At 56.1% G+C, this 13577-nt stretch overlaps 1 protein-coding gene across 1 annotated transcript in view; it reads left to right on the forward strand.

Moving 5' to 3' along the window:
* The window catches only part of SNTG2 (syntrophin gamma 2), a 125017-nt gene that overhangs the window by 19553 nt on the left and 91887 nt on the right, over nt 1–13577 (forward strand). The window contains 2 exon segments of the mRNA XM_074341598.1: nt 603–690; nt 6363–6463. Coding sequence (XP_074197699.1) covers nt 603–690; nt 6363–6463 — 189 coding nt within the window.

A 13577-nucleotide genomic window follows, 5' to 3' on the forward strand; every position in this document is an offset into this window, starting at 1 on the left:
TTGAGACCTCGCCGCTCAGACCAGGGCCTGTCTGACGAGCCGTTGTCACTTTGCTTAGAGGACGAGCTCTCCAGCGCCTGCACCCTGCTTGCTCCTGGCTCTCTTTGTGCCTGAGCAACTGTTGTGGGTGCCCCGTGTTCTTGAGAGAATGTGGATTTTGTGGGGGACAGACACGCTCACACGCACTCACAGAGCTCACACACGGACGCACAGGCTCGCACCGGCTCCGCACGCGCTCACTGCCGGCCGGCCCGCCCCTCGCTCCGGGGGCTGAGGAGGCAGAAGGGCGTCTGGGGGACCAGGACACGACTCCAGTCACCGCACCTGGCGTGAGGGCTGCGTCCACCCTGCGGTGACTCCGCAGCCTGAGGACGCGTGCCGGGTGCGGTGCGCGACGTGCACAGGTGTGTGTGTTTGTGCAGGGGGGCGCAGTGGCCGTGGCCGGAGACACAGCCGCTGTGTTGTCACTCCAGGTGAGGCTAACAGGCTTCCCGCCCTGAGCGCTGAGTTCTTGAGAGACAGGCCAGGGGAGCAGGGGCTTTTCCATTTCTGTGCTGGTCCCTTTGTGATGGTAAAGCGGCTGTGTTTTGTCATGTTGGCAGGTGCATCTTTTGAGGAATTCTGGAGACGAAGTGACCATCACTGTTGAGTATCTCAGGGAAGCGCCATCATTTCTGAAGCTCCCATTAGGTAAGGAGGGGCGTCCACGGGCACCGCAGGGCTTCCTCCTCGCACGGTGTCCATCTGCATGCGATCGCCCTGGTGGGCGTGTAAACCATCTCCTGAGCTCGTACCCAGAGAGGAGGACGCGGGTAGCACCTCAGTGTTCCGGGTCCTACGACATCCCAGCCCTTCATCCGCAGGTTCTCAGAAGTGCATCACCAGGCTGCCTGTGCCAGGCGGTTCACGGGGAGCCTCCTTCAGGTCACCTTGCTGCGACTCTACTGGCCTGTGCACACACGAATGTGCGCACACACGTGCACACGCCAAGAAACAGTTTGTATTTAGAGTGTCCGTGCTGACACAAGAAGCTTACCCTGTGAAAGGGAAAACCACAGTGAGCCTGCACTGTGACGAGCCTCCCGCGCTCTCCTGCAGCCTTTGTGTTCTCCCTGTCCACGCACGTGGTCCCGGGCGGAGGTGGCACACTGCAAACCTGTGAAGTGTTTTCGTCAGAATAGTCATTGTGACTTGCTCTGTTCAGCCGTGTGTTTTTACAGGACTTAGAAAGTGCCCGTCACTCCCTGGGTTAGGGGCCCAGGAGCTGCCTCTGCTCGGGGCTCAGCGCAGTCCAGCCTGCGGCGGAGGCAGGACCCTGACGTGGGAGCCCCCCCGCAGCCCCTCCTCACCGCGATGGTTTTCCCTTCTTTCTTCGGGTCTTTCTGTCACGTGAGGGAGTAGCTCCCTAACCCAAGCTGACCTCCTCACTGTGTATTTTCCTCTTTTTCTGTTGGGTTTCCTGTTGTCAGTGCCTCTCTGCCCCTGCTGCCCCGGGGCCTCTGCAGTGGCTGGAACCCCATCTTACCTTGGTGTCCACAAGGACGAAAAGGGCCACTGAACCCCCCGCCCCGTCTGTCCATCCATCTTCCTGAGTAACCGAGCAAATCAGTTCCAGGGACACCACTTTGTCCCCGTCGGACCGCAGCCGGCGTCTCCTGAGAAGACTGGGTGCTCATCCCCTGCTGTGAAAATACGTCAGGAAGAGCCACCACACGTGCCACCTTCGAAAACGACCAGCCCGTCCGCAGTGGGAGCAGCTGAGACAGATGGAGAGACAGAGGGGGAGCGGGCGCGGGCACTGGGGGTGCTGGGCCGGCCAGGAAGGCGGACACGGAGGTGCTCGTGGAAAGGCAGGCCCTCCCAGAGCAGCAGAAAGCGGGAAACACTCGACGTCAGGCCACATGTTCAAACAGGAACAGAGAAGACACACAGCTCGAGGGTTCGCCGGCTTTCACAGGGATGCTTCCAGGAGGACGTCAAGGCCCACCGACAGCCCTCACCGGGCCTCCCCTTGGCGCCCAGGGATGTGGCTCGTGGAGGTGGGTGGCGCTGGGTTCCAGCATCGAGCAGCTGGGGGCGGGCGTGCAGGGCCCTCCGCGAGCCTCTGTGCTTAGACATCAGCGCTCCTTTCGCAGTGCGGCCGGGAAGGCGTCCCCTCAGGACACAGTCAGTGCCGTCTTTTATTTTTTTGCATCAGTTCAAGCTCTTAGTCTGTTTTCAGACACCACTCACATGACACCAGACTCTCCAGTGTCCAGCGCACACTCCTTCACCGTACTGTGCAGCCAGCACACTGTCCAACTCCCAGTGTCTCCATCGCCCGAAAGACTCTCTGTACCTCTTGGCAGCTCCGCCAAGCGTGGAATCACCTTCTGTCCCCTGTTCTGGATGTGTCACCTAAGCGGGGTCACGCGGTGTGTGGCCTTTGCTCTGGCTCTGTTCGCTGGAGGTTCGTCCATGCCGTAGCCTGTGCCAGCACTGGACAGAGAGACCACGCTCCGCGGCTCCTGTCCACCTCGGGGCTGCCGTGGTGGAGCCAGTGTGAGGGCTTGCTCCAGGGGGACCTGGACGCATTTCCCCGGCTCCTGGCCACACACCGGGGAGTGGAGCTGAGCTGTGCAAGTCGCTGCCCGGGCTCTGCCTGCCCCCCTGCTCCCCGCAGCTGCACACCACACGCCCGGCCCCACTGTACACGAGGCCAGCGTCGGGTCCACAGAAGCAGCTCCTTTCTCAGCTTAGCTGTTTCCATGTTTGCTGATTAAACGTTTGTGTTGTGACTTTTCTAATACTGTTGTTTTTTGAAACCAACTTTTTTTAAATTGAAGTGCAGTCAGTTTACAATGTTGTGTGAGTTTCTGATGTACAGCATAGTGATTCAGTTATGTGTGCATATATATGCGTATATATTCCTTTTCATATTTTTTTTCATTATAGGTCATTACAAGGTATTGAATATAGTTTCCTGTGCTCTACAGTAGGACCTTGTTGTTTATCTGTTTTATATCTAGCAGTTAGTATCTGCTAATCCCAAACTCCCAATTTATCCCTCCATCCTTCCCCCCGGTAACCATAAGTTTGTTTTCTATGACTGTGAGTCTGTTTCTGTTTTATAAATGAGTTTATTTGTGTCATATTTTTGGATTCCCATATAAGTGATATCATATGGTGGTTTTCTTTCTCTTTCCAGCTTATTTCTCTTAGAATGATGATCTCCAGGCCCATCCATGTTGCAAATGGCATTATTTTATCATTTTTTATGGCTGAGTAGTATTCCATTGTATGACTATACCACAGCTTCTTTATCCAGTCATCTGTTGATGGACAATTAGGCTGTTTCCACGTCTTGGCTACTGTAAATGGTGCTGCTACGAACATTGGGGTGCAGGTGTCTTTTCAAATTAGAGTTTCCTCTGGATATATGCCCAGGAGTGGGATTGCTGGATCATACTGACACCAACTAATTTTATTATTAGTAATTATTGGCATTGATCATTTTAAAATAATAGGTTTAATTAGAGGTAAGCAGAAAAATATTACAGCTGTTCAAATTTCTCTTTGGGGATATAGATGAAAAGTTACTCATTTATCAGGAGTGAATTAACAGAAACCTAGAGCTTACAGATGACATCAAATTAAAATCCACCCACCCACCCACCCACTCATCGGGTCCTTCACTCAGCACTTATCCAGCACTGCTAGTCCCAGGCTCCCCCAGTGACAGCACTTGGAGAAAGAAAGAAGAAAGTCAGGGACGTTTAGGTTTGCTCCCAGTCACTGATGAGCTCCTGGGGAATGACCCCTGTGGTGTCGGGGAAGCACTGCAGACAGAAGCCACAGGAAGAAGCGGGCAGAGGGGTGGACGAAACAGACTCAAGGTCCACGGCCAGTCCGTGCCTTGGAAGCTGGTTACAGGGTCGAGGGAAACAGGAAGAAGGCCTGGTCGCCGGATGTGGTCGGGAGCTACGGTTTAAGCAAAGGTGGATGGTCCTCACTTTTCCAAGCCTTCTCAGAGCCCGACCGTGTGGTGCTCTGCCTGCAGGCGCCTGGCCCGCAGACTTGATGGGGCCACCGGGGCCCCAGTGCAGAGGAGGGTCTGTGGTGGGGGCTGGGCTGCGGACCCCCCCACCCCGCCCCACCGCCGCCCCGCCTGCAAGAGAATCCTTGGTCGAGCAGCAGGACTTTGTGCGTGATGTTGTTGGCCTGGTTCCGGTCCCAGGACACAGACGAGGCAGCAGCCGCCACAGGTGCACAGATTCATTGGTCTGGGTCGGCCAAGCTCATGGCCTCACTCCTGCAGGAGTTTGGGTCAGGAGGCCCCCGCGTGTGCTGCGGGCAGCCCCGCACGGTCGTTAGGCCTGGGAACAGGCCCTGCTGCTGGGCCACCCTCAGTGTCCTTCCCCTCTCTGAGCACGCAGGTCATCGGCTGACAAACAGGCCGCACATTTTGCTCGGGCGTCTGTCAGGGTCTCCTTCACCATCACATCCAGCAGCTTCTGATTCCCACGGCCTGGCCTTCGTGGGGCCAGGACACCGGTGTGCTGCCTCGCCTGGAGCCAGCGGACGGGAACCTGCGTCTCTGGGAGCTGCCCGCACCCGATTCTGGCCAGGAAGCATTCAGTGGGGCCGTGAGGTCGTAAAGGAGCCCAGCCTCCCTTCTGGGAGCTCCACTCCGAGGCTGGCGCCGGCCATCAGCATGGAGACCTGCAATTTACCATGATTTCTCGGGGCGGTTCGCCGGCTCCACTCCTGCTGCTTGAGTCCAGGAGGAGGTCCGCTGCTTCCCGGGCTGTGTCGGGCGCTGTGCACGTGATCCTGTAAACGGTCCGCGCTTCTCGAGGAGAAGCCGGAAGTCACAGTACGTCCTCATCCGCGCACTGGTGACACAGTGAACACCTTCCACCCCTGGGCCCTGCGTCCCAGCGGCAAACACGGCCACACGCGCTGGCTCTCGGCTCTGTCCTCGTGAGCGACGGGGATGCGGGCGCCGCCTGAGTGATGGGGCCGCCCTGCCCCGCTGCAGGGGACGCTGGTGCCCGCAGACCCGGTGGGTGGCAGGTGGGGTCCCTGTGGAGCGGGCAGCCCCACTCCACCCCGACACTTACTGCCACTTGGGAACTCTACCCCAGAAGAGTCACATTTCTGTCATTTTCCAAGAAAGTGAGAAATCTGGACTTTTAATGCAGTGTCGATTTTGATCAAATGAACCCGATTTCCAGGTCAGATTCAGCTTCACCTGCTGCTCTGGTACCCCTGCCTGACGTGATGTGTCCCCCTAGAAATAGGCTTTTGAAGGCTAATGTTGGCTTTGAAAATGTTCAAGCCAAAAGAAACCAGGGAGCGTGTGCCAGGCCGCTGCCAGCTCTGGCCAGACAGCCCGGCCCTGACGTCCACCAGGACCCGCCCGTTGCCCGTCCTGGTGACAGGACACGCAGGGCCTGTGGCTTCTCTCTGGAATTGCCGAGTGGGTTGGAAGGGCCGTGGCTGAGCACCTGACTGCAGGGACACCGCGTCCTGGCCTCGGGTCGGTCTCGCTGCTGCGGAGAGTTCAGGAGATGTGCCCCCTGCTCGGGGGCCTCCTCACTGCCCGCGGCCCCAGTGCCCGTCCAGCGCCCAGCAAGGCATCCCGGGCGGGGGTCAGAGCTGACAGGAGCTGGGGGCGCTGCCGCCCCTGCGGCTTCTGGAAGGCTGGTCTCTGGATGGGGGAGGTGCCCTGCCAGCACCTGTCCCACCTCACCTGGGCCCCCAGGTCGGCAGGTGTCCGCTCCCTGGCGGTGGGGGCTGTGGGGAACAGGACCGAGGTCCCTTTCCTGTCCCTCTATTTCCCAAAATGGGGACCGAGCTCAGGACCGGTCCTGACTTGCCTGAGACGGGACACTGGACTTGGATCCCCAGTTCACCCCGGGAAGCAGGAGCCAGGCCCGACCTCGGCCCCCTGCTGAGTCTCTAGCTGCTTCCTCTTTTCTTACAAACTTTCCGGATTTGTCTTTACATTTTTCACTAAAGCAACTTGCAGCGCAGATACCCAGAAAATGTCAGACAAATAAATAGCACTGAAATTAAAATCAGAAGCTCAGGAATAACTTTGAGAAACTGAGCCACCTTTTTGAGGTGGAGAGTGCAGATACGGGAACCCCGGGGGCCGGTGACAGGCTGGTGGGGCCGTGAGAGGCCGGCGCCCTCCCCCCGCAGGATGCAGACGGGGCAGGAGGGGCCAGCGTGGCCGCACAGCCAGCACCACGCCCCCGCTGCTCGGCGAGGGACCCGGCTTCTCTGGGGACACGCTTGGTGGGACTGAAGGCGCCGTAACGGCTGGGACTCGTGCTGGAGCACCGTCTGCAGCGACATCTCTGTTCTGCTTGCAGGGCCCCCGGGACCACCCAGCAACCCCAACACCGGTGGCAGTGGGACCTCCTGGCCCCTCTTTGACAGCGGTTTGCATCTGAACGGAAACTCCGGCCCCACGGTAAGCGTGCCCCTCCTGACCTTTGACTTAACCGAGTCCCCCCTCTTCCAGAGACAGGGTCCAGGATGCACCTCCGTGGGCGTGATTCCCACCGGGGCCGCCTGGGCCTCCCTCGCAGGGCACTTTATGCTCGTGCGTCATGGTGTCTCGTGAGCAGGCCGGGGTCCTTGCTCTGAGTCCCGGTTCTGCTTCTTCTGGGAAGCCTGACTGCAGGGGTTCTGTTCAGCAGGCTTCCACCAGACTCTCGAGAAAGCAGTTTATTCCAGAATTAACAGAAACTACCTAGGAAGTGTGAGGCTGTGTGTTTGCAGTGAGTTCCCATCGGGCTCCAAATCTTCACCTTCCCGAGAAAAACGGAGCTGAGCAAAAACGGGGGTGGGGGGCCGCAGAGGACCCCAGGCTGGTGCCCCCCCAGGGAGACCTGGCCTGACCCCATCCCTGCTGGGTGGGACCTCATCGTCCACTGGGCGGTTGGCGGATACGGGTTAGAATCCCGTAAACAGCTGGACAGATGTTTTGTGGGAAATTGTACCCACTCGACCGGCGGACAGCCAGCTACCTCACCTGCAGGCAGGGCCAGAGAGGGCGCCTCGTGTTGGCACAAAGGCCGCTGTCTTTCAGTTTTACCCTTTGCAGTAGTTCTTGACATCAGGTCTGTGTGAGTTATGAAGCAAATAATAAAACGGACAACCACAGACTCATAACGCAAACAGGTAGCTAGAATATTGTCACGGCTTTTGTGTCATTCCCGCGTCCCATTTTCCGGCCTGCCCAAAATAAACTGCATCCTGGATCTTGAGTTCGTCACCCCCTTGATAAAACAATGCTTCATCCGTATGTATAGGTCCCTAACAGTACCCCCTTCCGTGTTGTTTGAGCCGTGGGAAATGCCGTTCTGGCCTGGCCGGCGGGGACTCGCGCCTGCACCCGCCGTCACCCACAGCCCCACGGCCGCTGTCGTGCGCGCGCCTGGCCACGTGCGCGTGTTTGCTCGGGCCGTGGTGTGTGATCGTGTGACTGTGCTACGGGTCATTTGCCGATCTTCGCTTATCACCAGGCACTCGGCCTGTGTTCCTTGCTTTTTTCCCGACCTGCTGTCCCTGAGCCCGGAGCTGCCGTGAACCTGCTCGGCTGCAGACCCCGACCTGTGATGCCAGGGCCTGGTTTCCAGAGTAATGACAGCGTCTCTTCACTGTGGCGTCCCGGCTGCCTTCCCAGAGGCAGGGGGAGGGGGCTCCAGGTGACCTGGCTTCTCCAGGCTGTGCTGTGGGCTCGGGTTTCTGAGCAGGCAGGCGTGAAGCGGCTTCCCCCGGGCTGTCACTGAGGAGGCATGTTGGCCGGTCCTGCTGATGCTCGCTTTGCCTTCCCCTCCCTGGGGAGGGCGGGGCGTCACCGGGGCCCCTCCACCCCTACCTGTCTGTCTTCTCCTGCCTGACTCACTGGGGTTCCCCATGTACGCTGGGAACTAACGCCTCATGGATTCTGGGTCTCAGCTCTCTGCTCACAGTTCACAGCTGGTGTTTCCACTGTATTTACACCAACTCCTGATAAATAGAGGTTACTTTCAGTATAGCCAGGTGTGTCCATTTCTTCCTGGTAGCGTCTGTGGCTTTAGGATCTGGTTCCCAAATGTGTGTGTGTCCCAAGCAGTGTCGGTACATGTTACACCAGGACACTTTGTGGACATGAACAAGAAAATTCACCACGTTTCTGAAGGACCAGGGAGCCAGGCGAGTCAAGGTAGTATTGAGGAAGTTGGGGGTTTTGTCCCCCAGAGCAGTATTTACGGTGGAGATATGGCAAGTAAGACTGTGTGAGCATCAAGGAAAGATGGATGCAGTGGAGGGACTGTAAACGGGCCTTAGTGCGTGCAGAAAACTGAGTGTCACAGAGGGCGCTTTGGAGATCGCCGGGGGAGAAGGCGGATTGTTCAAAACTGTGAACGTTACCCAGATGGACGCCTGAACTGCACACCCGTCTCGGGTGGATCAAAGGCTCATGTATGAAGCCAAATCTGTAAAACACCTAGAAAGTAAATTAGAATACTTTTGTGGCCTCAGAATAAGGGGGAAATGTCCGTCTTTTAAAAAAGCTGAATTTGACTACATTAAAGAATTCTGTTCGTTAAACACTGTAATAATGTGAAAAGGCAGCTCAACACTTGTCTTAACTATTTACTATAATTAATTATTGTTCAGAATAGAAGAACAGTTGCCATTTGAAATAAAAGGCAGCACAATAAAAATATGTACAAAAGTACCATTAGGCATTTCCATAAAAGGAAACAAGAGTAACGACCATACGAAGAGATTCTCAGGTTCACGATTGTAGAAGAAACGCACACATCACGACGACGTCCGTCCCCTGTGGCGGAGCCTGGAAGGAAGGCCACCCGCAGGGGGACTGACTGACGGTCCCCCTGCAGGTGTGACCCCTTGGAAACAGCCTGGCGTGCCGGGTAACCGCTGGAAGTGCCCTCCGGGGCAGACCAGAGCTCCACTTGCCTGTGCCCTGGGGGACGTGCCCAAGAATGTTCTCTGAGGCACAAGCCTGGAAACGGCTTAAAGTGTTGGTCACGAGGAGAAGATGGGGAAGGACTCAGGAGCGCAGGTCCCTCAGCTCCGCGGGGGCTGGGGCAGCGACGCGTCCTCACTGGCCGCCCGTTTCTGCAGCGTCGGTGGTTCCCCAGCACTGCACCTGGGGCCACGTGCGGTGGTGTTTTGTGTTCCAGCCGAGGGCGGGCCTGCTGGGGTGGGTTTGGCAGCCGGTCACAGCGTCTGGCTGCATACTCACTCTGTGTTCTGCTGCTTCAAAAGGCCCCTGCATTTTGTCATCTGTGTTGCATGGACCCTGCATCTGCTGCAGAATTCAGGGTGCTGCTGTGGGGGAGGCGGGGCCCATGGAGCTGGGGGCATCAGGAGTGTTCTGAGTCGTGAGTCCCCCGGGAGATCACGGGCTGCAGGTAGTTTCTGCTTCACAAGCGAGCGTAGATACGTGTGCATAGGAGTGTGTGTGTCACGCTGACTGTGTGTTTCAAACGTAACAGAAACTTTCATACAGCAGCTAGAAGGGAAAAAGCTGCCAGAAATTTAAATAAATCACTTAGAATCACCTTAGACTGAAGAAGGCTTACTTGGCAGAAGACAGTGCATAGCTACCTTACTGCTAAGGAATTTAGAAAACAGTCACATAGTTACGTAGAAACAGTAAGCCTGTTACAGACCACCGGGGCTGGGGAGACAGAGGCCGGTCTCCCGGGAGGCATCCAAGCCCCAGCCGGTCAGCGGGGTCTACGGCTCGGGGACACGGCAGCGCAGAGGTGACGAGAGACCCTGACCGGGAGGCTCCGCGGAGGGCGCTGGGCGGTGGTCCCCAGTGCCGTCCTCCTGGAGGGGCGGCCGGGCCGTCCAGCGCAGGGCGGCCGTGTTTCGGGAGGGCGTCCGGCCGCAGGCGCTGAGACTGTTCTGGGTCCTTTCGCCTTCGACATAGCAATTCCACATCAGGAATGAACGACAGGACATTCGATATGTGCTTGAGGAGGAGTGAGTCCACCCAGCTTCTCGGGAGCAGGGAAGTAATGAGTTACACGGTGAGCGATTCACGGGATGAGATTTTCCAGTGTTTTAAAATGGGTTTTAGTAAGGTTGTTTAATGACTGGAACGTACTGGCATGATACTAATTTTCAAAAGCGTCTGTGCCGAGAAACACGATCATTTACAAAGGCACGGAAAAGTAAATCCTACACGCCAGGCGCTGGAATGATGATCCATGGAAGGAAAGGGCATGGGTGACTGCACCTTTCTCCTTAAGTGTGTAGCTGCATTTCGTAATAGAATTCGTTACAAGAGCCCCAGTTGCCACGGCAGTCATTTTACAGGAACCCCTCCGATGCTATACGTCCGTCACGGTCACCTTCTTTGTCTGGAGGAGGGTAAACTCCGAGGCACAGGAATTTAGTTCACTGAGCAAGGGGACAGGGCCATGCCTGCTCGCACAGCAGGGCACAGCCAGTGCGCACCTGCGTCGGAATCTGAGCCTGGTGACCTGGTCCTGGACCCCGCTCACTCCTGGCGGAGCCGCTCAGTGTCTGTGTCTGAAATGGGCCTGTTTTCCTCCATTACTGTCGTCACAAAATGCTGGTTTTTCTCTTGTAATGTGAAGTAGTTTTTCTCTTCGACAATTTTTTGTGCCGTCTTTTTCTCGGGAACCAGGTCTGATCCCAACAGTCCTGACACAGGAAGTGACTCACCTCTGCTGGCGTCGGTGCCGCACTCTGTGGGTCCAGTCTCTCAGAGTGCCGTTCCACCTTGGGAGCCCCCCGTCCTGTTCAATAATACCATGTTTCTCTAAAGATAGTATTTGCACCCTCTGTCTTCTTCTCGCCCTGTGCTTCAGTGTTTCGTTCACCTGCATCTTAAATCGAGCCTGATGGCTGTGAAGACTTCACCTGGCTTCCAAACAGGCCTGATTCACAACCACCCAGAGTTTAAGATCAAGCCCTGTTTTTTCCATCATTCATGTTATAAGATATTTTCAATCTTATCATCGTAACAATGATTTCAATTTGAAGAATATAACAATGGTATGTTGTCAGATCGGTTCATTTGCTTTTAAATTATTTAACTGCTGTAATAATAAAAAATTTATACAACTTCAGTCATTTAGGTACTTAGCTGTCTTCAGAAAATTAATGGATTAATTTCATTAAAATAACAAACTAAACTTTTCCACTAAAAATATATTAAGTTCAAATAGAAAAATCACTGACACATTTTTGTGGCTAAAACCACGGGGCCCAGCTCTGCTGCTTTGCTCCTGAGACGCATGTCCTCGTTTAGCTGCAGGAAGAGGGTAGAATGAAGCTTCTCCCTCAGTCATGGTTAGCATTTGATGGGTAATCAAGCCTTCGAGAGCTGCTCTTTGGAGGCAAAACAGGCAAAAATTATTTTAGTGAGAAACACACTTGGTTAAAAGCTGACAGATAGGATGCTTTGTAGAACATGCAAACCTCGTTTGTGCAAAGCGGCACGTCTTCTTAAACTACTTTGCTCGGATGCGCTCGTACGTGGTCCCTGTGTGACCTCGGCGGCCTGTCCAGCGGGTCACCTCACAAGACAAGTGCGGCCCACCTGCTGCTCCTGTCACCTGCCCAGCTCAGGGGCGCCGTGGGACGGTCCACTGTCCACATTCAGATGCAGGCACGTCTGGGTGTGATGCATTTTCAAAGAAAATTAGAACTGGGAGTGCAGTGAGAGCTGGAGCTCTGTTACAAAAGCCGCGGGACCCTGGCTTCCGTCCAGGGATGACCTCGGCTCAGACCAGGGCCGAGGCCGGCTGGAGGGTGGTGTCTGCGCAAAACACACTTGCGTCCCTTCAGAGACAGCCAGCGCCAACACGAGGAGACCAAGCCGCCCCCGGAGACTGACGTGCAGGTTCAACACCGTGAAAGCCGTGGTTTGCAGGAATGCATGTATTTTAAAACTCCTATAAAAATACTGAGCAGTAGTTTATTTAACTGAGAAAATTATAAGCATTCTGGGCAAAAAGTCAAATCCTGTAGGAACCCTGGGTTGCTTCTCTGAGCCTGTCTTAACCCTCGTTTATTTTCATGTAAAAAGGGGCTAAATATACTTTGCTTAAATGTCTTAAGGTGCTGTTATGTTAAATAAATATTTGTTTGTTTTGTGTTCAGAGCCTGAGACCACAGGCTGCACCTGGGACAAAGCCCGGAGAGTCCCCTCCATCCTGAGGGCCTGGTTCTCGGGCCGAGCGAGGGGTTGGACGGGCGACGTGGGGGCCCCTCTGGAAGCGGGTCCGTCTCTCAGACCCTCCGTGGGGACATGCGGTGGGGATGCGGTGGGGAAGTAGGGACCGGGCCGGGGGCTTAGCAAGTGAGGAGGGACGGGCGAGGCCTGGACTGTCACCCACGCCAGAGACCAAACCCCCAAAGGGAGTGATTTCGGGAGTGAAAGTTACCACGTGGGAGTCACGACAGCAAGAAGAAGGGAAAACTGCCACGTGGACGTCACAGTACAGTCACAGCCTCTGTCCCCGAAGTGAGCACTGGGCCCGCATGAGTCAGGGTGACCAGCTCGTCATTTAAGTGAGGAGGACGTGGGCGTCACGTGTGACGGAGGTCGGCTCGGGGACCACCTGGGCTGCCAGGGAGGTGCCTGCCCACCGGCTCCGGGAGCGTCCCTCGTGGGGAACGCTGTGTGTCTGGGCGGAGTCAACCTTTCTTGTAATTCGGGGCTCGGTCGCAGGAGGTGTACACGAATGTCAGGCCTCACCAAACTGTGCTCTTAAGTCCGTCCTCGTCACTCTGTAATTTATGCCTCAATATAGTTCAGTTAAAAATAAAAGAAGAAATTGGGGCGCCCCCAGCCACTCACAGCAGACATAAGACGGCAAGACCGGAGAAGTCGGCTTCAGATTTCTCATTTGAACGTCAAGTATTAAAGCACTGAAGATTTTCCTAGAAGAGGCTGACTTACAGACACTCTCCACCAGCACAGAAGGTGCGGGCGGAGGGCAGAGGTGGAGCATTTGAGCAGGAGGAGCGCTCGGCGGTTTGCAGCTCACCTTCATCTCGCAGAATTCGGGGCAGCGTGGGGCACGGCTGTCCCGCAGCGTCCTGGGCTGGCACTCCCGCCGGCGGGATCCCCTCTTCCTCCTCCACTGTGGTGCCCAGCCCTCTGCAGGCAGAAGGTCCCAGACAAGCTTCCTGGCAGGCGGGGGAACCTGGAAAATCGGTGTATCCTCTTCCAGCAAAGACTGACACTACTACGGGCTCCGACTCAGAATTTTCATCCCAGAACCAAGGCCCCTCAGAGTCAAGGCTCCGTGAGGTGGTCGGGCACGTGTGTTTCAGAACCAGGACGGCCTGTCTCCTCTGCTCCCTTGGCACCTTTCGGCTGCATCGTGAGTCACGTACAGGGAAGCGCGTTCTGGTGCCCCTCCTCTGGAGTCGATGGGGGGTGTCACCCTAAGTTCCCCGAGCTCTGCTCCGCGGCGGGTCCTTCAGGGGAGCTGACAGGTCTGACCCAGGGCTTCGGCTCCGCTGGGAGGAACACACCTCGTCACCTCCGCAGGCTGTTCAGCGGATGTGCTGTT

Source organism: Camelus bactrianus, chromosome 15 (assembly GCF_048773025.1).
Source record: "Camelus bactrianus isolate YW-2024 breed Bactrian camel chromosome 15, ASM4877302v1, whole genome shotgun sequence".
NCBI lineage: Eukaryota > Metazoa > Chordata > Mammalia > Artiodactyla > Camelidae > Camelus > Camelus bactrianus.